We start from the raw sequence: 22,679 nt of genomic DNA, 5'->3' as shown, positions 1-22,679 counted from the left end.
TGTAGATTTGTATTATTATTACAACACATGATTAACCACTTCAACCCTATATACATTTCGTCATTTGTAAATAGCCGATCTACAACGTCACAATGCGTCGCATCTGCTATTTTCAAAATCATTTTGTGAAAAAAACTTGAAAATTCTGCATAATGAGTACTTTGTACTTTTGATACTTTAAGTATATTTTGAGGCCGAAACCTTTGCATTTTGAATTCCGGACTTTTACTTGTCACTTAGTATTTCTACATTGCAGTATTGATACTTTTACTTAAAAGTAAAGCATGCGAGTAGTTTTTCCACCACTGCTGTTTAGTACCATTGTAGTGTAGCTGCAGCCCATCCTGGAGGCTGCCTCTGGTCCGGGCACAGCGCAGGGCCACAGCCTCGGTTCTTTTGGCGATGGAGGTGAGGTCGGAGGAGAGGCGAGACAGCTCCTGGGAGGGGTGAGACCTGCACAGAGCACTCAGAGCCTCCCTAGCCGAGTCCATGTCAGCCCTCTGCTGGTGCACGCTGCTCTGCAGGTCCTGTAGACCAGGACAGGTGAGAAGAGCAGTTATTGAGTTATATTCAGCTATAAGTGTAGATCTTCGTCTTACACAAACATTAAATTCCCATTGAATGGAGAAATTACGTCATAAGTAGATGAGCAAATCGGCTATTTTTGTCCTACAAAAAGATCGCCCCTCACTTCCTTTATTTTTTTCCTTTATTTTCCTTTATTTAGTTAGTACAGTAGAGAGAGACAGATGAAATCTAAACAGGATGTTGCGATTACACAGACAACACATCCAGTTAACTTCTGGCACACCACACAATAATTATTGTAGTTTATGTTCATCGTTTGAGTTTGTGCTTATGTTATGGACATATCGGGCAGCGAAATCCAATCACAACCAAGCAGGGCCAGACTAATCTGCAGAGGCCTTTTTTTTCCACAAGCAGATTTGTCTGGTTTTCAGGCTAATAATATCGGTGCAGGTACAGTATGTTCTCTGACATTGTGTTCTCTGCAGCATATTACAGTACAGCATCTATTCTACAGTATGCCTGTAGATGTGCAAAATAGCAAAATGAAATGCTGTTTACCGATATATATACGTTACCTTGACTGTGCCCATGTCTTCCGGGGAGGTCGCTTCGGTGAGGTTGGACAAAGAACCTTCCACTGTCTCCAGCCGCTTGGCCATCTGGGATATAAGGTCCTCCAACCGCTGCTTCTGGAAGCTGAAGTAGGTCAGGGCGTGCTTGGCCTGCTTATACACCTCCTGGGCATGGGTCATCTTCTTCCTCAGGTCTGACTCCAGGACCTATAGGTAAAATAAGAGAGCTCTAAAGCTTCTAACTATGTAATATTTATAGAGATAGTATGTTACTTTTACAGATGCTAGTTTTTGTTAAGTCGTCCCGGGGGGGGGGGGGGGGGTCCGCACGGTAGTCGTGCATCAATCGTAGTCAAGTTTGTTGCTGTGTGAATAAATCAGGGGTGTGGGCCGGCTCGTATCTTAGCACTGAAACTCCCATTGGTCGTGTCATCATGAGTAAATGATGAGCTGTGCTGAGCACATTCTCAGATACCAGGTTCACACAGCAGCTGACACAAGTAACACAGCAACGAGAGCGGAGGGGTTGCAGTGTGGTGGTCAGTGGGAGGAGATAAATCGCCCCGCCATTCATATTTATTCCCAACCATAAACATACGGAACAAAGCACATCCCATATCAGTTCATTATGGGACACTATTAGTTTCCAAATACGGGACAATTTCATATTTTACAGGTGGGACAGGTGGTAATGCCCAACGCTGTGAAGAAAATTATGTTAATATTCAGAGCTGGGAAAACTTGGAATTCCCGGCCACGCGTACTGGTGGAACATGTCCCGTAGACCGGCACCGGTCCGCGTACCGGTGGTTGGGAATCTCCTCTGTACTAAAATGACCTAAGTGGTGGTGGTCTGTGCACCACCAACCCTTTCCCCACAACACTGACCTGTAGCTGTATTGGGGTCTCCTGGAGCTTGGCTAGCTCCTTCAGCTCGGTCACTCTCTCCTGCAGTGCATCTAGCCTCTGTTCCCTCTTCTCCACCTCCACCTGTTGTTTGAAGCACAGGCCGCTTCCATCAATCACACTAAATCCAATTAGCCCTGAGTATCACTGTATGCCGTCGACACCTTTGATTTAATTAGTCACGTCACGCGGCCTGTCCAATGAAATCTAACCTGAAAAGTGGCGAGTCGAGCCTCTGTCGTCTGCTTGTCACCGAGATTGGTCACGTCGTCGGTTAGGTCAGCGATGGAGGTGGCAGCCCATTGGTCAATGTCGTGTTCCATGGCCTTGAGGTCGTCCCATAGGGCCACACAGTAGCCCAGCCTCTCTGTGTTGGTCTGAATTTTCTCTGAAACCTAAAACGGACAAAACCAAGACTGTCACTCTGCCAGGTTCTATAGGACCTAACACATCTCAATCAATTGAACAAGGATTGTTGTTCTTTCTTTCTCTCTCTCTCTCTCTCTCTCTCTCTCTCTCTCAGTCTCTCTAGGTATAAAGGGATGTCACACTTCATTGCGACACTGGAGAAGATGCTGGTATAATTGGGTAGACAGGGAGAGAAGTGAGACAGTCAGAAAGGCAGTTAACGTGTCCAGACTTGTTTATATTACCAACAGCTGAGGCCCCTCCCCCCCAAATCCCACAAGGAAAGACATTTTAATTGACTGAAACTAAAGGGATAAAATGTGATAAACAGGACGTCAAGTGGTGGTGGTTGTGTATTATCTACTTTAATGATCATGAGAAATCATCTTTATTGTACCTAATAGCTAGCCTTGTGTGGCCAGACTTTATTTTTGCATCAGCCGATTCGAGTCTACATATATTATTAGCACAAAGTGAACCTTCAGCATCACCAATCATATTCTATCATTAATCTACATCAGATTCAAGTAAACACACACACACACACACACACACACGCGCGCGCGCGCGCACGCACGCACGCACGCACGCACGCACGCACGCGCACGCACACGCACGCACACGCACACGCACACACACACACACACACACACACACACACACACACACACACACACACACACACACACACACACACACACACACACACACACACACACACACACACACACACACACACACACACACACACACACACACTGCATTTTCCTTTATCAGATTTTCTGCATATAACAATTTGTCCCCTGGTCTGACCAGCAGACTCTTGGTTGTACATCAAGCTCTTCTCCACAAAACATTCAAGAACATACTGTGGTTTGATGGTGCCAAACCACAACCAAAATAGCATGAAGAGAACTGCTTTTTCAGCTTGGAATATGCTCCCTTTAAATCTGAGACAAATTTTGTTTACATAAATTGATGAGTCCTTTATAGTTATTTTCTATAAAGGTTTATTTTTTATTTTTTTTGTACCTTATTCTTATTGTATTTTTTGTGTAAACACTGTATTTGTTACTATAGTCGTTGTTGTCTGTTAAATGCAGAGCGACTTCACTGTTTTAGCTGATAACTAGATCCTGTATTAAAATGTAATTATCTGTTTTTATTGTATACGTTTTTGTGTGAACCCCAGGAAGGCTAGCGACCACTTTGTGGAAGATAATGGGGATCCGAATAAAGAATAAAGAAGAATACTCCCTTTAGGTAGTGGCTACTATCTAGTAGTACCGTATACATGGTCCTTTGCCATTGATTTAAAAATAAATCATGATGATGATTTCATGATTTGAAACAAATCATTAACGTCAACATGTTAATGATTATATTTTCAGACCTCCAGTTCTAGGAAAAACAGAATGGGGGGACTTTTTATTTATTTATTTCCACACAACAGCTCTAAGGCATAATAATGAATGAATGAATAATGATGACATAGTAAAATGTTGAAAATGAGTGGAATTCCCTTTAAAACCCCAAAAGGGGTTCCCGTCCTGAATGGGTTAATGTGGTAAACCAAAAAAAGAGCCAGAAGTGGTGCATACAACAGCATGGGACAGCATCCCCACCCACCTCCAGCCACTGGTCTCTCAGAGTCTCCATGTCTCTCTGGATGGAGTGTGTGTCGCAGTTGGGAACCTTGGCCAGCTCTCTCTGCAGGTCCTCTACCGTGCTGATGAGCTGGTCCATGCACTCCTGCTTATCTTTTAGCTCAGCTTGCACTGCATCGTGCTATAGGAAAGAGAAGAGTGCAGATGTGATGACAACATACCACCACTAGGGGGAGAAGCATCATCTCACTAGGTTGATTTTCATAGGGTTTGGTACTGGTACAGTCAGACATTATATTAAGGCTAAAAGGATTTAGAAACAGCAGTTGTAATAGACATTAGTTAGTAGCAGTACTTGCATGCTCTGCTTGGTCTACTACAGTGTGATATAAAACAGCTTGGACTGAGAATGTATTGATTGCTTGATTGATTGACATCTTCGTTGACAAAATGCATACATAAACCTATTTATCTGTCCAAAGGATAAACAAAATAAAACCCAATAAAGCTCAAGAGCTTGTTTCCATTGTGGCACAGATCACTGTGTAATGTAACATTGTGGATTTGAATCCTATAGTCATGACTATGTATCCGCCTTTTTATCCATACACTCATACTGTACATCAATGAAAGTCAAATAGAAAATCCACCATAATAACTAATATTCCTAAAGAAACAAAGAAAGCTTCTTCTAACCCGGGATAAAGTCCTCTTGGCCTCCTCAGGGCTGTGGTTGTGGTCAGGCAGGTTGTGAGTGACCGCCTGGGCATTCTCCACTGTGGTGCTGAGAGTGGACTTCAGACCGTGGAGCTGACGGAGAAGATCGACCAACACTCCGCTCTGTTCCTGACTGCAGAGGAGAAGTACGCAGCCAAACAGACAAATGAAACAGAGGTGGGAAACGTACTACTTAAATTTTTTACTTAAGTAAAAGTATCAATACTGCACTGTAGAAATACTCTGTTACATGTAAAAGTCCGGAATTTTAAATGTACTTGAGTAAAAGTGCAAAAGTGTTGGTGTCAAAATGTACCAAAAGAAGAAACTACTAATTATGCAGAAGTTTTCAAATGTATAACAATTTCTTTGAAAATAGCAGATCTACAAGCTATCGGCTATTTTCAAATGGCCAACATGTATAGGGCTGAAGTGGGAAATTAATGTTTTGTAATGTAACTACTGTAGTAAATAAAGGTTTTCAAATAAGTAAAATTGTAAAATAGTAATACTTGTAATTGTGAAAATACTCCAAAACACCTCAAAATTATACTTAAGTACAATACTAAGTAGTTTACTTAGTATTTAGTAACACCACTGTCCCTCACCCGTCAGTGATCAGGGTCCTGACATTCTCCCAGGTGGCCTCCACCAGGGCCAGCTCTCTCAATGCCTCCCCAGCCAGCTCACTGTCTCTCTGGGCCAGCTGGCTGCCTCTCTCCCTTAGCCACTGCTGGGAATGCTGTAGGGACTGGAGTTCATCCTCCAACTGGACAAAGAAACGAAGCCTGGGCGAAATACAGACACAGAGGCCAGGTTGAGGAATGAGTTACAATAACAATAACCGTATGTCATTTTTCAAGGGCTGTTGCATTTGTTAATCTTTATTATGAGGACAACTTCACCCATTTCAACCTACAGTATCTTCGTATAATTGGTCCTCACTAATTCTCATGTTAATATGGTACCATTTTTGTCCACTCAGCCTGTGTCTCAGAGGAGGGCAGTGGACAATTCAGAAATCCGCCTACCAGTGACTTCATTGTTAGGTAACATCGTTACACAGACCGAGATTTGTCTGTAATGCTTGAAATATAACCTTCAGGAATTTAACCAATAAGCCTTTTGTAGGCCGAAACAAGCTTTCAGTTAGCAGGTAGGAGCTGCAATCACTTTTTGGCAGGAGGACAACAGCTTTTTATGGCATATATACAGTATACTATACACAACAAAATCCAAGAGTATTAACTTGACTAGTATAACATTGGGCCCTTTCATGTCAGGTTATTCAGGTAACACCAGTACCTGTTCTGAAAGGCCTGTATGGTGCTTTCTCTGGCCCCCTCCTGCCTCGCAGCCTCTTCTAACGTCTTCAGACTCTTCATGACTTCTTCCTTCCTCTCCCTGAAGGAGCTCCACAGAGCCCCCAGAGCCTCTGCCTCGCTCTGCCTCCATCCCAGACCCCGCTGTACGCCCTCCAGAGCCACCATGAGGGCCACCGCCTGGCCCCTGCAGGACTTTCTTCCACGCGGACGACTCGTCTCTTTCGAGTCCCTACACTCCGCCCCACACAGATGTAGGTGGGCCTTGCCCAGCCGCCCGTCTAGCCCCACCGCCTGAGCCTCCAGGCGGGCGACATCCCCCGCCACCTCTCCGAGCCCGCGGTGCAGCTCGTCGGCCTTGGCACAGTCCCAGCTGCCCCTGCCCTCCACGGCCTCGCGGAGGCTTTGTACCACCCTGGCTGCTGCACCGTGGTTCTGGAGGAAGAGCCCCAGCTCAGCTAGGCCCTCCTGTCGGAGGAGCAGCAGGCGCTGGGCCTCGATGAGGGGCTGGAAGCAGTCCTCCTTCCAGTCCTGAAGCTGCCGCTGGGCCTCCGAGGTCGAGGAGGGGGAGAGGGAGGACTCTCTTTCCTGCAGGGTTTCTGTCACTGACGTCTGGCCCTTTAGATTTGTCTCATGATCCTATACGAATAAAATAAATATGTAAATGACCTACGATAGTAACCACTTAAAAACTAAAAGTACTTGTGTACTAGTTCTATTTCTTGATTAAAAATAGTTCTTAAGCATGTTTTGAGGGGCGCTAGCCCCTCCTATGTCCAGTTTTGAGTGTTTATGTAAACACAAACATTGTGTAAACACAAACATTGAAGGCAAATTGTGATTGGCCAGAATTAGATGATGTATGATGATAAGAGCGCCCCTCATATCATGGGTGTGATGTTTAACATACAGTAGATATAGACTATGAAATACTCACCTTGAGCAGAGAGACTGCAGACTCCAGGTCAGTGATATCAACCTGGGAAGTGCTTCTGAGGCCAGACAAGAAGTTCTCACTCCACTGGGTTAGGGTTAGCAGAGCCTGGTCAAACTGCTCCACCTGAGACAGCTGTGACTGCAGTAGTACAAGCCTACAGCGATGGGGGAAAGTCACTGTTTGGTATATGAAATGAATTGTAAAAAGAATCTGTCTAAAATGCGTTAACAACATTTATGTTTTAATGCCTTATAAGCACATTATAATGCGCTGGGGATGCTGTGGGTGGACGCTGGGGGAGTGTTCTCTCCTCTGCGTCATCGGTGCCCATACTCGAGGCGGGGTTGGCGAAAGGGCCTTTCTGTGTGGAGTTTGCATGTTCTCCCCGTGTCCCCTAGGGTAGGTACCCTCACAAAAAACATGCAGTAATCCTGGTCTCTAAACTACCCTCCCCTGGCCAGAATAACGTGTTCCTTCCACGCGCTACGTCCGGCCGGGGAAACTCTCCTCTGTCAGGTGAAAAGAAGCAGCTTGGACTCCTCGTGCATAGAAGGAAGCATGAGGTCAGTCCGCTGCCCCCCCAGGTTGGCAGAGGAAGTGTAGCGCCCAGGATTATAAATGCGATTATAAATTATGCATCATAGACCCGACCTTTAAGTAAAGGGTTACCAAATAATCAGTATAATCGTCCAAAACCATAAAGGCAGAGAAGTACCTCTGAGTTGTGTTGTCCTTTAGCGAGGTGAATCTCTCCTGCAGCTGTGACAGGTCCTCAGTGAACTCTTGGATACTACTTTCAGGTGCGGAGGGGTACAATTGCTGCCCCAGGCTCTCCAGACCCCGCAACAACACCTCATGGGATGGTAATTCCTTCTGCATCTCCTGTACAGGTGACATTGTTATTTATTTGTGCATATTAAAAAAAAGGTTAAAATACAGAAATGACAAGAATGTATATGGATGAGATTAAAACAACTCAATATCAAAAGCGACCGAATTGTATTACTTGTATGCTACAGTTATGTGATATATGAATCAACAAGGACGAACACTCGAGGGAAACAAACTTGCAATATGAATTACCTGTACATTTTGTAGTTCACATTTAAGCTTTATTTTGTCCACAGAGAGCAAGTTGTTGTCTGGACAACAGACAGACTTGCATCTGTCCAGCCAGCATCTGATGGAGGAACTCTCCTTCTCAAATCTGAAAATTAGAAGGATATTTTATATTATGGTGAAGAGCCGTTTGCAGTGCACTGCTGTACAGTACACACACACACACACACACACACACACACACACACACACACACACACACACACACACACACACACACACACACACACACACACACACACACACACACACACACACACACACACACACACACACACACACACACACACACACACACACACACACACACACACACACACTGTCTGTGCTATTTGTATCTGCCCATGGCCCAGTGTAAGGGACAGGGTCATAATAGAGCAGCTCTATCTCTCTGGAGCATCCACTGCTGTACATAATCCAAAATACATACTGTACACCTGCATGGTAAGAGATGAGGTTGACTGAACACGCACGCACGCACGCACGCACGCACGCACGCACGCACGCACGCACGCACGCAGACATGCAGACATGCAGACAGAGAGACAGAAAGGCACGCACGCACGCACAGACCTTGACCTATCTGACACCTAAAGTAAAGCCTAACCCTTTTTGATTTTGGCACTTTGTAGCAGTGCTACACATCACAAGCTTTTTGCTTGCGGCGAGATATAAAGAATGAGAAATTACGAGAGAACAAAAGCTATGGATGTCATTACATCAGAATAGCACGAGGCTGCCCAGGGGACAGACAGCATCAGAGACAAAGAGAGGGTACTGTACATCATAAAGAGATGTGTGAATGATGCAAGGCAGTGAAAGGAGACCTGGCAAGCTCAGGAGACTCTTATGAAGACAAAGAAACAGCTTAGAGGCAGACGGCGGACAAAAGGACATTTCCAAGAATGTAAACGATTATTACATGCAGCCTATACAGGAGTCAACCCAATAGGAATCAATACAAAAAATGTCCATACAACAGCAGCCATAACAAAAAATGTCCATACAACAGCAGCCATACAAATTCTGCACCTGCATAATTACGTTGAAGATGCATTTGGAAGATGGATATATTAAACCAAATAGTATAGTATGAGATTGTACAAGACAGAGACAGAAGACAGAGCTCCTTTCAATATACTCTGGGTGTAATCCGGTTGTAGAACATAAAATGTCCCCAAAATACCAATGACATGTTTTCTTTCTGTGATTCAACCTCGTCCTATAGGATTCTGACCATAATTTATCTCACCCATGGCTTTAGTTTTAAGAAGAATAGTATATTAGAGCTCAAGCCCAAGTATCCAATGTGGTTTGACAATAATAATAATAGTACAGATCTTACTTTAGATCAAACTGATTTATTTATACATAAATAATTTAGACATTTTTTGTTTAGTTGTGTTTCGTTACGTGGTTCCTTTAGAGATGGCCAAACTCTTTCCAGAAAAATACACATACTGATACAGTACATTTATGCATGCTTTGCTAGAGGCTGTACCTTTGCCATAATGTCAGAAGATTTTCCAGCATAGCTTTAGTCTCTGAGGCCTTTTCCATGTATTCTCCCTGTTCCCTCAGGAGGTCATCCACCTCCTCCTCCAGCTCACTCCCCTCTCCAAGCCTCTTCGTAGCCAAGCACAGAGCCATCAGCCTGGGCCTCAGCTGCTCCAGGGCCTGGCACACCTCCTGGAGGAAGCACACAACCAGGGTTTCAATAATGGCTAATTGGCTATGCTGCTTGGACTGACTGTGCATAACTCTAGTTCCCGTTTCCAGAAAGAGGCATACATACACGTTTACTGTTCCAGTTCAGTTTCTCATATAGCTTAATTTGATTGGCTCAGGAGCAGATTTGAACTGGAAACACACCACACCTTGATACGGTAACGGTATATGTCTTGTTGTTCATTAGATGTCATTTGTGTACCTACCATCTGATCCTGAAGCCCTTTGTATGTCTCAGATGATGATGAACAAAATGTGAACGGACAATCCAGCTTCTGCTTGAGGTCGTTCATTGTTTTCTTCACCTGATGACAAAAATATCACTTATTTAAATGACAAAAAATATGAATATTGATATTTCAACTTCTGCAAAACCTTTCTGTAAAAAACCTTTAAAGCAAAATGAAAACTCCAAATGAACTGCTTGCTTACAAGTTACAATATATCATAATAAACTAGCATCAGTTGTGTTACGGGTTACCTGTTCCAGGTTGTCTCTGCATGTCGTCCTGTAGGAGTCGCTGTGGGTGTGCTGTCCACCCAGTTGCTCCACTCTCGCCCTCAGCTCTTCCCAGTATCGGCCCATGTTGGCCAGTCTTGTCCGGATACGCTCCACCTCCCCAGGGGTCACAAACTTTGACAGGGCCTCACACTCTGCCTCCAAGTGGGCAAGAACTGCCCCTCGTTCCTCTAACCGCGCACCCACCGCCTGAAGAGAGAGAAAGAGATGGTTCAATCTATTTAACTATTGTTAAACAAAACTGAACGTGTATATAATGCTGGAGTTTAATTTGACACGACTGAATACAAGTAGCTAGGTGGTTGTTGGGCCTACCGTGTACCAACCGACTAGTGTAAATTTGTCAGTCAGTCAGTCAGTCAGCCAGTCGCATGCTGCATTCACAGGGGCAGAAGATGCAAAATATCCAAAGATGCAAAGCTACTGTTGTACACGTAGCTTTTACAGCAGGCGGTCAGATGCATTTTTGCATCTTCATGTGCATGTTCAGCAGTGTCCATGTGGCTATACCTTTTCAACACTTACATTTCATGGCTACCAAATAAAAACACCATTACCCAAAAGGAAATTATATTAATGTATGACTTGTGTGTGTACTGTACCTCCACTGTGCTGATGTGTCCATCCAGGGGATCTAAGGAGGATGTTGTCCTTGCCCTTTCTAGCTCCTCTTCTCTCTCTGAGATCCAGCAGGAAAAGGCCTCTGATTCACTGCTGAAACCCTCCCACCAGACACATACCATCTCCAGCTGGACAATACTGGAAGGACAGAACACTGGTTTAAGAAAGCTGTGCACACACACAAACACATAATGTAAACTAAAGTCAAATCAAATAATAGATAAATACTTCTTTCTGAGGTGGTCTTGCAGTTGTGAGATCATCTCCCGGGAGGACTGGGCCTGCTGCAGGAGTACAGTCTGATTCTTAGGTCCCAGCTGAATATCTACTGCCTTCTCCAGGAGCAAATCTGCCCGAGCCGCAAACTCCTCCATTCTCTTGATGAACTCCTATAGACAGGACAAATTGAAATAGATGAGCAAAAGGGCCCCAGCACGCACACACACACACACACGCACACAAAGGCATGTGTAGTGTGTCTGGAGGCCAAGACATAAACCAAACAAATGCTCACACGCACACGCACACGCACACACACACACACACACACACACACACACACACACACACACACACACACACACACACACACACACACACACACACACACACACACACACACACACACACACACACACACACACACACACACACACACACACACACACACACACACACACGCCCACACGCACACCTTGTTATGGTCCAGTTCAGTTCTGAGGCTGTCCAGGCTGTTGAAGATGAGTTCTTTGTTCATTGCTGTGTTGATGTTGCTGACAAACCTCCAGACAGTTTCTCTCTCTGCCTCAAAGTCCTGCCAGGAACTCAGAGCTGCCTGGAGATGATATGAAGAGAAGACAAAAATAGTATAGTAAACTAAATGCATTTGAAAAAAGTATATATACTGTATAATGACATACTTTTCAGGATTTCAATTTAAAAAATAGCAAAACATTCTTCAGAATTCCAATCAAAAAATTGCACAAAATCTACAAAACGTGTTGCACTGTTGAGCTGGTAGATCAGCTATTTTTGTTACTTTTGTGTGACATAGAATGACGAAGTATTGAAATACGGAGATGAGAGTACATCATTACAGCACACAGTGAAATACACAGTCCTTCTACCTGCAGGTTGAGTTCTTGTGACACAGCTTTGCGGTCCACCTCTTTGAAGGCTCCTTCCAGCTCCCGTAGCGACTGGCTAAGCCCCTCCCCCTGCTGCAACTCGCGGCAGTGGGACACCAGTAGCTCTGCCTCCTTCCGATCAGCATGGCAACGCTTTAGCTGTTGCTGCAACACACACACACACACAGATATTCACGCACATGCACGCACACACGCACACACACGCACGCACACACACACACACACACACACACACACACACACACACACACACACACACACACACACACGCAAAGAGGACTATTTGACCTTTAACAACATTTTTCAGGAAAACACCAAACGCCATCCTGCTGCTCTCCATTTATCTTTTGATGTTATAACTAAACTCTGCAACCTATATAGACAAACACACAATCCAATTTTCTAATGTATTTTGACGTCAGTGATATTTTTTGGTAAAAAATTCAGATAGTAATCATAATAATTGCTAATTGTTCAGAGACAGTGGTGACCCTTTCCTCTAGGACTTTAGTAAACAGAAAATACATTTTCAGGTGGGCTGCCAGTTTCATCCAATCAGGTACTCATAAATATCAGCTTCAATTAAGACGTATTAACTAAATATCACTTACAATATCACTTACAGCAGAAAAGCGTTTGTTTATGATGGACAATTAGCATTGGAAGGAAAGAAAAATGGCTGAGCCGACATGAGCTGAACAAAGTAGAAAGCGGCATTAATGGACAGAAGGCACTAGACATGTCTCAATGTGCCAGTGAGTTGGCATCATTTTTCAACAACAGTTTTCTAGGGCAGTCGTCTGCTTCAGACCCATATGTTCTCCATGAAGTCCTGACCCTCTGTTCTGCACCAGACGGAACACAGTAGCCCCCTCATATTGGTTATTCTTAGTCTGCGACCCCCACGAGAGCGTCTCGTGGCTCACTTCATGTTAATATTACATCAATGTTGTATTAAGTTACTCCCCAGTGAATCTAAAACTCTTCATTTCATATACGGTGGAATCTAAAGGAGCCTGTTTTTCTATTGTTCCTATTTTTATTTTCTTCTCAAATTGAACACACACCTGAGAATCCTTCATGTGCTCCTTCATGTTTCCACTGAACCCCTAACTGCTCCCTGGGCTCTGTGTTAATCTACAGTAGTCGCAACTGCTCCTTATAGCTAGTAGGTAAATGCAGAGGTTTCATTTCAGAGTTTGATTAAATATAATGACAAATTGTCACAAACTATACAACAAGAAACATATGTTTGCTATTGTCCAAGAACACATCAAAATAATAGTTTGCCCAGTGTGTTTGACAACAACAACTCATGCATGGGGAGGGTTATCTCTGGTGCTGCACTAGTCTCTCCTATAGGTAGGTCAGCCAGGTGCCTGTTCAGCAGGGGGTGGAAGTAGTATAGGTAGAACAGAGTGTTCCTCTTCACGTGTTATGCCCTCACAGCAAAAACCCTCATTGTCAGGTGAAAAGAAACAGCCTCCCCAAGACTAGGAGTTGGCAGCATTGTTTTAATCAATTTGTGTGTGTCTCATTTGTAACAATACAGGTTCTGCTTAGGGCCTATTATCTTTCCATTAAGTGACTCTCCTATGAGTATATGCAACGCAGTCTCTGCCAAGCTGGCTGTGTACATTTTAAATGGAAACTTTTCTAAATGATTCTCTGACAGAAAGCTTTCCTTTACTGTGTGGCTGACTGTTTCAGTGCATTATAATGTTACCGGTAAGTTAATGCTGAAGAAATTCCACTCCACCAGGCATTCAGTGTGATGTTTGACCAATGAAATGAATCTAGAACAGCCAATAAAAGAGATGACCTGCTCTGCACATTCATGCACCCAAAAGGGAGAAACCTGTTCATTTGGTGACCCCATGGGGACCTTTCACCTAACACCTCCATGAGATTAGAATTTCAAATGAGCAAACAACAAAGCTTGTTAGGCCTTGCATCACTCTAATAATAATAATATAAAACTAGAAATGCACTCTGTCGAGCTGCCAACTTGCTCCTTGCACACAAGTAGGCCATGTATGTACTTGTGCGCAAGCAGAGCACGCCATGAGGTGCGCTCACCACTGGCATCACCACTTACAAAAAAAACCCTGATATATTATGATATATTGTAATAACAACATAAACACGTTGCCAGAGATGCTGATCCCTGATAATTAAATACATACATACCCAGCCGATGCTTAAAATATCATCATACATCACATTCCGTGCTCAGCCAATCAAATCATTTCCGTGGTACACACAGACACACAAAGCTGGGCATAGGAGGGGCTAGCGCCCCTCAAAAGTCCTCAAATGAGCATTACTTCACATTTGTTTAACACATCATAATTTAGATATCAGCAACAGTTTTACTTTGCTGCTATAAATATGAATGACAGCAGCTCCCCCATACTGTACCTGGTGAATGAGGTACAGCTGCCTGGCCTCCTCCAGGCTCTCAGCCTCCAGGATCTGGTCCGTCTGCTCCTGAGCCTCCCTCCGTGCCCTCAGAACCTCCTCTAGAGCACCACGCACGTCCTCTCTGAGCTCGTCACACTGGGACATGGCATCTGCATTGCCCTCCTCGCCCCACTTCAAAAGAGAGCAGAGGATCGGAGGGCATGACAGGGTGAGGAGAAGACTCAGAAGAGAAAGAATGGCACGACTTTCTAAACTTGGATACATGCGGCGATACGATCATAAATACATTATGTTCAACTTGCAGTGCACACTAATACAAGGAAAGACTACATCACTATAGTTCCAGTGTGGTTTCATATTCCAGAATAAAAACATTAACTACAACCTCAGCAATAGTACTGGCAGGAAAGGAGGTGTTCAGCGTTGAGTGTTGAAAGAGCGATTTGTTTTAATTTTCATTAGTTTGCCTTTGCACACCGGATGCTATTATTGGAATGAATGTTTTACCTGGCAGAGCGAAGACAATAGTGCCCTGAGGTCAGTTGAGAGTTTGGCCAGTGCCGCTCTCTGCCTCTGGACCTCCAGTTCCAGGCTAACCTCGGACAGCACGGTCAGACGGCTCTTCAGCCACAAAAGGTTCTCTTCACGGCAGTCCACAGCCTCCTGAAGGGCCTACAAGTGTGGGAATTGGAATTGAAGCATAGAAAAGCAATGAAAGCCTACTAAAGATTCACTTTTAACCTTGACTTTATTTTAGTGGCCCGATGGAAAGGTCAGACTCACCTGAATCGTGACGTCCACTTGTTCCTGATCGGTGGAGTCTCTAGACGTCTCTCTCAAAAGCCTCACCTGCCTCCTCTGAGACGAGAGCCAATCAGAAAGCTCACAGAACCTACAAACGAGGAAGAAAACTTTGTCATTACACAGCAATTACATTCTGTAATTTTACCAGTGAAAAGGTCGGAGTTTAAGGCAGATTATATTAATATCGATAAGTATAATCCTCACATCTCGTTCCACTCCCTCCATTTATCTGGGTGCTGCAGCAATTTGAGGTAGATGGTTTCTATTTGACCTTTGATCTCTGCCAGAGCCCTCCTGCTGGAGTCGAGGGCTCTGTGGGCAGAGTCGTTGTCTGGTAACTTCTCACATATGTCCTCCATGTTCCTGATCCTCTTCTCACACAATGTCAGGGGCATGCGCTCCTTAAAGAATGCCTAGGAGTTGGGGGCAAGGTGAGAGAAGGCATTGGTGGATTAAGTTGCCTGGAGAGTGATGATAATCACAGGTGATTATCTTTCCTCATTTTGCATTCATCTGCAATTTTGCCAGGTTTCCTACTCAACGAGTAGACCATTTCACTTAATGTTGATGAATTGTATCTTACATGACACTTTTCTCTGGCTCATTATGGTGTTGGTGAGCTTGTAGATCTGTTATTGTAGTTTTTTGTTTACATGTCTGTAATCTTTCACCTGAACTGATGTACCCAAAATACGGACGCCAGGTTGAAAGTGGTTCAACTCTGTGAACCAACCCCTACTTAAGGCTAATTTATAATCTTGTGATTCTTCCCATTCAAATTACATACTGTAATCTTTAGTTTTAACGAAGATTAGGTATACTGTATATTGAACCTCACCCTGTGCTCCCTGACCACACGTTCGCTGGTGCATGTGCTAGACAGAGCACGCATTTCTCTGTCTAGCTCCTCCCTGCAATCCTGCAGGACCTCCCCCAATCTAGCCTGCTCCACATCAACCTTCAGACGCATCAGGTGGGCAGGAACCTCACCCTGGACATCCTGTAAATTAAATCAAGCATTAGTAGAGAGTCAGTAAAAAATAAATAATCCAGGACCAATGTGAGAACATACTGAAAAGGCTTAAAGCTGCAATCAATACGTTTTATGTCCTATCCAGGATCCAATCTCGGGCCCACGTGACATTTCTACTGTTCAGCTGTAACTGAAGGCTCATTTTGGGAAGATGAGATATTTTCCATTGAATTTCATTCGATGCCTCTTGCCAACCAATAGTGGTTTCTTACCGATTTAATGTCTCGATAGAAGAGCAGAGAAACTTAGTAAGAGTGATAAGGCCTGATGACCTCTGACCTTCCATTGTTTGTGTAGTCTGCGGACTGTTTCCTGCAGCCCCTGTTGCTCGTCCTCTGGTAGGATGTCTGTTAGCTCATCACATGCCTTCAGAAACACACTCAACATCCGCTGGTCCATCTGGTTGAAGAACTCCTGGGCAGAATAAAAACAATAAACCGTTTGGGGATTGGTGAGCACACTTGAGATCGTGTCAATCTGCAATGAAATGTGTTGGTAGAGGACGACGAACAAATGCTCTGTTGAACAGGACTACACATTACACACTCAGATCCTCATCCAAGCCATTCTAGATCAGAAATAGCATGGCCCTAGCGTGTACCTCCACATGCGTTATGCCCCCCTAGTGAGACCTTTCACTGTCGTGTCGGGTATTGGAGGAGACCCGAGGCTTTCTTCACCCTCCCAATGACTGATTGTGGGGGAGCAGAGATGGAGTACTTGTAGAGAGGCTGGGGAATTGGGAATTGGCTTTACTAAATTGGGACTTGAAGGGGAGAAAATGTTTTTCTTTTGTCTTGAAGGGGCATGTTTTGCACAATAACATTAGTCTTTTCATTATGTCTGAACACGATCTCTGTGATTCATACAGTATGTTTGTTTACCTCAGTCACTGATACTAAAATCTGATATTTAATTTTTAATTTTTCTATGAATCTGTGACTTGACACCCATACTGTTATAAAACGACAATAAAAAGATTTTGAAAAGAAATAGCATGGCCCAGCCTGTATGAAATGAGTCTAAATAAGGTAAAAGTGTCTTGATGTTAGCCAATAGCCATACATATTTGGCTGCTTCAGCTGTCATCAACGGACTATAAAATGGCACACAGGAGCCAGTGCTGTAGATTTGGGCTCACTGTGTGTTTTTTCTGCAGCTCCTCGGGGTCTCCTCTCTCTCGCAGGCAGCCCTGAGCCATCCTCAGGACCCTCTCTAGCTCCTGGCGGGACTCCTCAAACCTCCTCCTAAGACAGTTGTTGGCCTCCTCCTGCCTCCGCCACTCCCCCACCTCCTTCATCAAGGCCTAGCAGAAGAAGACACAGTACAGGTCATGACGTGGGCGAACGGTCTCACAGGTAATGTATTATAATTGCATTGTTCGTCTTTCATTAAGCTGTGGAATAATGAGACAGATGAGCAATGCTAACCTGTACTGTTTCTGTCTCTGGGGATATGTCTGTTCTGTGATGTGATTAACGCTAATTAACGCTCTCTAAAATTCTTGTGTGATGCTGCGATTCTGTGTCACGTGCGTGCGTGCGTGCGTGCGTGCGTGCGTGCGTGCGTGTGTGCGTGCCTGCCTGCCTGCGGGTATGTTTGTTGTGTGTGGGTATGTTTGTTGTGTGTGTGTGTGTGTGTGTGTTCATGTCACTTATTAAGTGCACATCATGCTAACCTGTGCTGAGCCCTGTATTTCGGCCACTCTCATTTGCAGGAGGGACTGGTCAAAGTTTCGGAGCACCTTGCTACTGGAGAGCACCCTCTGCAGGGCGTGGTGGTTCCTCTCTATGACCGAGAGGCAACGTTTGCTGTTCTGCTGCTGGTTCAGCAGGTCCTGGGAATTTGAAAAGGTATTTAGATACGATAGACATATACTATTTGCTTAGCTTGAACACCGATGCCAATCGGTTACGTATGTAATACGTATGTTATTTAGATAGCAAGTTGTGTAGACAGATTGCTAGGTTTGATACTTACCTGGTGGTACCCTAGTTACTTTGTAGCATTTACCGTAATTGCTTTCTTTGCACTGCACAGTATGTACTTCAACATTTCAATTCATGCAACATACTCCTTAAACTTTCTCAGTCGCCCTGGCCAGGAGCAACTGTTGTACTGCAACTACAGTTTACACTTTTTTCAGTTGAAAAGACGTCAAGCGAAAGGGTTGTGCGATAAAGTAATATTTAACCGTAACTGGACTCTACATTAAAGTTTGTTCCGCTGTTTGAACTGCAACACAGCCATCATACAGTATATTCTAACCTGCCACGTGAGTTTGTGCTGGGCATGGGTCTGTGCGTCTGGGTCCCTGGCAGCAGCCGTGATGCGGCTGGCCCTCTCCAGAGCCTGGTAGAAACCACTGATGTGCTTCTCCATTTCCTCCAGCACGGGTAGCAGGCCATGGCACTCCCTCACCAGGGATGGACACCGCTCTCTCACCTGCAAACAATACACAACCAGAAAAGAGGTGACGTGGAGGATGTGGATAAAAATGTTGAGATAACGATATTGGGACGTTGTACTTTGACATACTTTACCCCAGATGTGCTGCTTTGTCAAAAAGACACAAAAAATAGTTTCCATTAGATGGTAGCGCGTACCTTGCTCAGATGACCTTTGACCGTTGCCATAGCAGCCATGACCCTAGCGCCTTCGTCCTGTGACGCATCCTTGACGAGGAGCTGGGCACTGCGGACAGCCAGCTTGTACTGTGTCTCCATGGCAACGACCTTTTGCTTGGTATTCTGAGAGAGAGAGATATGGGAGTAAAGTGTAGAAGTCATCATAGAGATAAAAAAAAAGGGGAATATCCGCACTCTCTTAATAAAGTTTATTTTATTTCATGAAATCACATGCAGCAGCAGCAGCAGTCCACCGAGAGAAACGATCGTGCTTCGGCACGCAGGAGTTTGAAAATGCTGAGGAAGGCCTGCGTGCCGTTCCCCTTTTTCCATTGATCTTTCAAGAATCTGCATCCATCAGCTGCACTACAGAGACTATCAACTTGACCCTGAGTAGAGCGCGTCTTTCCCTATAACGGTAGAGATGAAGACAACTAAACCTGAACTACATTCAAGAGAAGACTGCAGTAATTATTGTCTGTAGGACAGAGAATGCTCAAACATTCTAAAAATCACATCCGTGTGAAGTGAGTGGTGCAACTCCATGTGGGGCTCCCGGGGGGGTCCGCAGAAGTTCCAGACCCACAGGAACGTGCCCAGGGTGCTGCCCCGGTTCCGTCGGGGTCCCCAGAAAATCCAGACCCCTGCAGGAACACGGCTCTACTCAGTAGAGGGACCCCCTGGGGACCCCCACACGGTCGGTAACTCTGCACCACTCAAAAGCTATACAGCAAATGCATATCATCCTGGCCTGGTGTGTATCAGGTTCATTTGGTTCTACGTGCGTCTTCTCTGGGAGGGGGGGGGGGGTACTACCTGTCAGTGGGGAGTTCCTGCTGTTAAAACATGACCCCCCCCCCAGTCAAATTTTTTTTTGTTTGAAATACACTCATGCTTTCCAAGGTGTGATTTGGGGTCCTAAGGATGAATACAAAATGAATATCAACATCTTAAAACCAAAATGTTGAATTGTGGGTTTGAGCTCACATGCCCTTTTGCTGTAAATCAAAAGGGGGGGTACATCTCTAAGTTAAATTAACACTCAGGATTGTACTGTGTATTGCAGCTACCTGTAGATCATGAGCATCTCATAAAGCCGGAGAACAAATATTTAAGGCCCCCTACAATTTCACAATCTACTGGTATGACAAACAAGTAGTGTTTCAATCCCAGCTTAATTTAAATTACACACAGACTCTGTGCCTAAACTCAACAGAGACTCCCTATCGGCTGAAAACATTTTGCTTAGAGCACACGTTTTCTTAAGCTAAAAAACACAGGGACTGTGATTCTATCAGGTCAGTGTCATAATTCCAACGGCGTGTTGGTCCGACTTGCCCCATTACTAACCCTGTCCCTAACCCTAACACTAACCACATGCAAAGCCACGTTGTCAGACTATTTCGCAGTCGTAATTACGAGCGGATCCCGATGCTATCGACCAATAATGTGTATTGTAACAATATAATTATAGAGAAAACCACCACACACCAGCAAGCAGTAAAGGCACATTGTGCTCTGTTATTCTGTTCTATAAGTATGATGAACAGACTGTGAGCCTGTGCGTTCCTCACCTCCACATCCTGGAGAAAGGCTCGGACATTCAGGAAGGACACCTGGACAGATGCACTGAGCTTGTTCTCAGCCGTGTCCAGCAGATCTCTGAGAGGTGACAGTGCCTTCAAATGGTCCTTTCTCAACTTATCCATCTCATCTGCATGGGCATACTATAGAGATAATAGAGGGTGACACCTCTTTCATTCACAGATTTACTGGCCTGCGACAAACTTTCCAAATTTGTTTTGTAACATGAGTTGTCCTGATGTAGTACATCTCAGTTCAAAAGAGTCTGCGGTCAATCATGCAAAGGTTTGATGTTATTCATCTTATTGCTTTATAAGCAAGGTTAACACAACTCATCTGACACACATATAATAATGCAAAAACACAAACCAATGAAACCATGAAATGTATTTGAAAATACTATATCCCCCCCAATGTCTGACCTTTTATCTGATCTAATATTGATAAGTCAGATTATTACTTGTTTCACTTTAAGAAAGAGGTCCCTCCATCGGCCATTCAGTAGCAGCAGCTGCTGTTTGAGGTCCAGTGACACTATCTCGTCACACGTCTCGATCAGAAAGTTTCCTGCGTCGTTCATGATGTTGTGCTGATCCATCCAGTGGTTGAGAATCCTGAAGAACTCCTGAGAAGAGAGGATGAAAACAGACAGAACCTCAGTGCTTATAATAATGGACACCACACACTTTAGTATATACAAATATATATTGCCCTCGAAACCTGACTTATGAACCTTCATGAAATGTAAGCTCCTCTGGCCAATGGGACACCAAGCAACGGCAAAGCTGCCCTCTGGCAAATATCCCTGGCAGCTACACAGGCTGCAGAGAAACGCAGCAGAGAACACAACGGAGACAGCGCTTCTTTCACCTGACAAATATCACTATGTGATCATTTCTTGTTTCTTGCAATACATTTTTTTGTCTTAAATAGAAACAATAGAAACTTGTATTTGTATTTATGCTTTTTGTTGTGTAATGTAATGTATTTAATGTACACTATTGTTGCTTGTTTTTTTGGGGGGGATTGTGGAAGTAAATTTGCATCTTTGCTAAATCCGGTGTACATATGTATTGTATTGTTCATTAATATGCAGTGTCCTATCTAAATTAACAACTAAGTACAAGTAAAGTACATAGATAGATAGATAGATAGATAGAAATGTACAGTAACATTTTAAGAGACTACATTTGGGGTAATTGACTGCGTAATCCTCAGGGCTTGGATGATAATTATTTTAAAAGGATTGAAGTAACCATGGTGATGTGAAGGCATGTGGAAGGCCAAGAGGATCATCTGATACTCATAGTGGATTTCACTCCTCTCACCAGATACAAAATCCTTTAAAATATGGCATGCATTGATTGGTACCACTGCGTCATATTTCAAACCATCAAATTTGTAAATGTCTGGAGGGGAATTTTTGAGTATGTGAAAATCTTTAGCACTGACCCAAAATGCATTTCTCATTAATGTGTCAGAGATAGATATATTTGTAGCTCATGCTGCTGTAAGCTCAATTAACATTCCGACATGCACAGAACTTATTAGCTTGAAGCTCTGTTCTTTCTGGCTAGCAACGGCATCATGCGATAGATAGAGCATACATATAGGCATAAGGCTTCATACCCGCTTGGTGTTCTCAGGCTGGCCCAGGGCTGCCTCTGCATCCTCCAGCCAGGCCTGTAAGGAGGCCACAGTGGAGGTGTACCTCTCCCAGTTGGACAGCACCTCATCCAGCATGCTCCTCACACTGCGCACCTCCACAGACAGACTCCTCCACTGGGTCACCACTTCCCGCATGAACCTGCGCACACCAGTCTCCCCTTCATCCACTGGAGGAGGGAAAGAAATAAACAAATTAGGTTAAAGAAAATGGATGGTCAGCCCTAGTTCGAGGCTGTTCCCGAACTAATACAACACACACACACACACACACGCGCGCGCACACGCACACGCACACACAACACACACACACACACACACACACACACACACACACACACACACACACACACACACACACACACACACGCACACACACACACACACACGTCTGACCTCGAAAATA

The 22,679-nt window shown here is 44.3% G+C and overlaps 1 protein-coding gene across 1 annotated transcript in view; it reads right to left on the bottom strand.

The window, feature by feature from the left end:
* The window catches only part of syne1a (spectrin repeat containing, nuclear envelope 1a), a gene marked incomplete at its 5' end in the record, with an annotated part of 166,459 nt that overhangs the window by 119,451 nt on the left and 24,329 nt on the right, over positions 1–22,679 (bottom strand). Inside the window, 31 exon segments of the mRNA XM_080790461.1 lie at positions 320–527; positions 1,107–1,310; positions 1,992–2,093; positions 2,222–2,404; positions 4,047–4,205; positions 4,721–4,874; positions 5,350–5,529; positions 6,047–6,702; positions 7,001–7,154; positions 7,716–7,882; positions 8,084–8,207; positions 9,621–9,808; positions 10,054–10,152; positions 10,329–10,556; positions 10,970–11,126; positions 11,217–11,377; positions 11,683–11,823; positions 12,116–12,280; positions 14,558–14,731; positions 15,068–15,232; positions 15,344–15,452; positions 15,569–15,777; positions 16,203–16,364; positions 16,677–16,811; positions 17,539–17,703; positions 18,076–18,234; positions 18,666–18,842; positions 19,004–19,147; positions 20,599–20,751; positions 21,069–21,233; positions 22,238–22,443. Coding sequence (XP_080646587.1) covers positions 320–527; positions 1,107–1,310; positions 1,992–2,093; positions 2,222–2,404; positions 4,047–4,205; positions 4,721–4,874; positions 5,350–5,529; positions 6,047–6,702; positions 7,001–7,154; positions 7,716–7,882; positions 8,084–8,207; positions 9,621–9,808; positions 10,054–10,152; positions 10,329–10,556; positions 10,970–11,126; positions 11,217–11,377; positions 11,683–11,823; positions 12,116–12,280; positions 14,558–14,731; positions 15,068–15,232; positions 15,344–15,452; positions 15,569–15,777; positions 16,203–16,364; positions 16,677–16,811; positions 17,539–17,703; positions 18,076–18,234; positions 18,666–18,842; positions 19,004–19,147; positions 20,599–20,751; positions 21,069–21,233; positions 22,238–22,443 — 5,553 coding nt within the window.

Source organism: Protomyctophum bolini (assembly GCF_963924005.1).
Source record: "Protomyctophum bolini genome assembly, chromosome: 19".
In the NCBI taxonomy this organism is placed as follows: domain Eukaryota; kingdom Metazoa; phylum Chordata; class Actinopteri; order Myctophiformes; family Myctophidae; genus Protomyctophum; species Protomyctophum bolini.
This window is presented reverse-complemented; position numbering and strand designations above follow the sequence as displayed.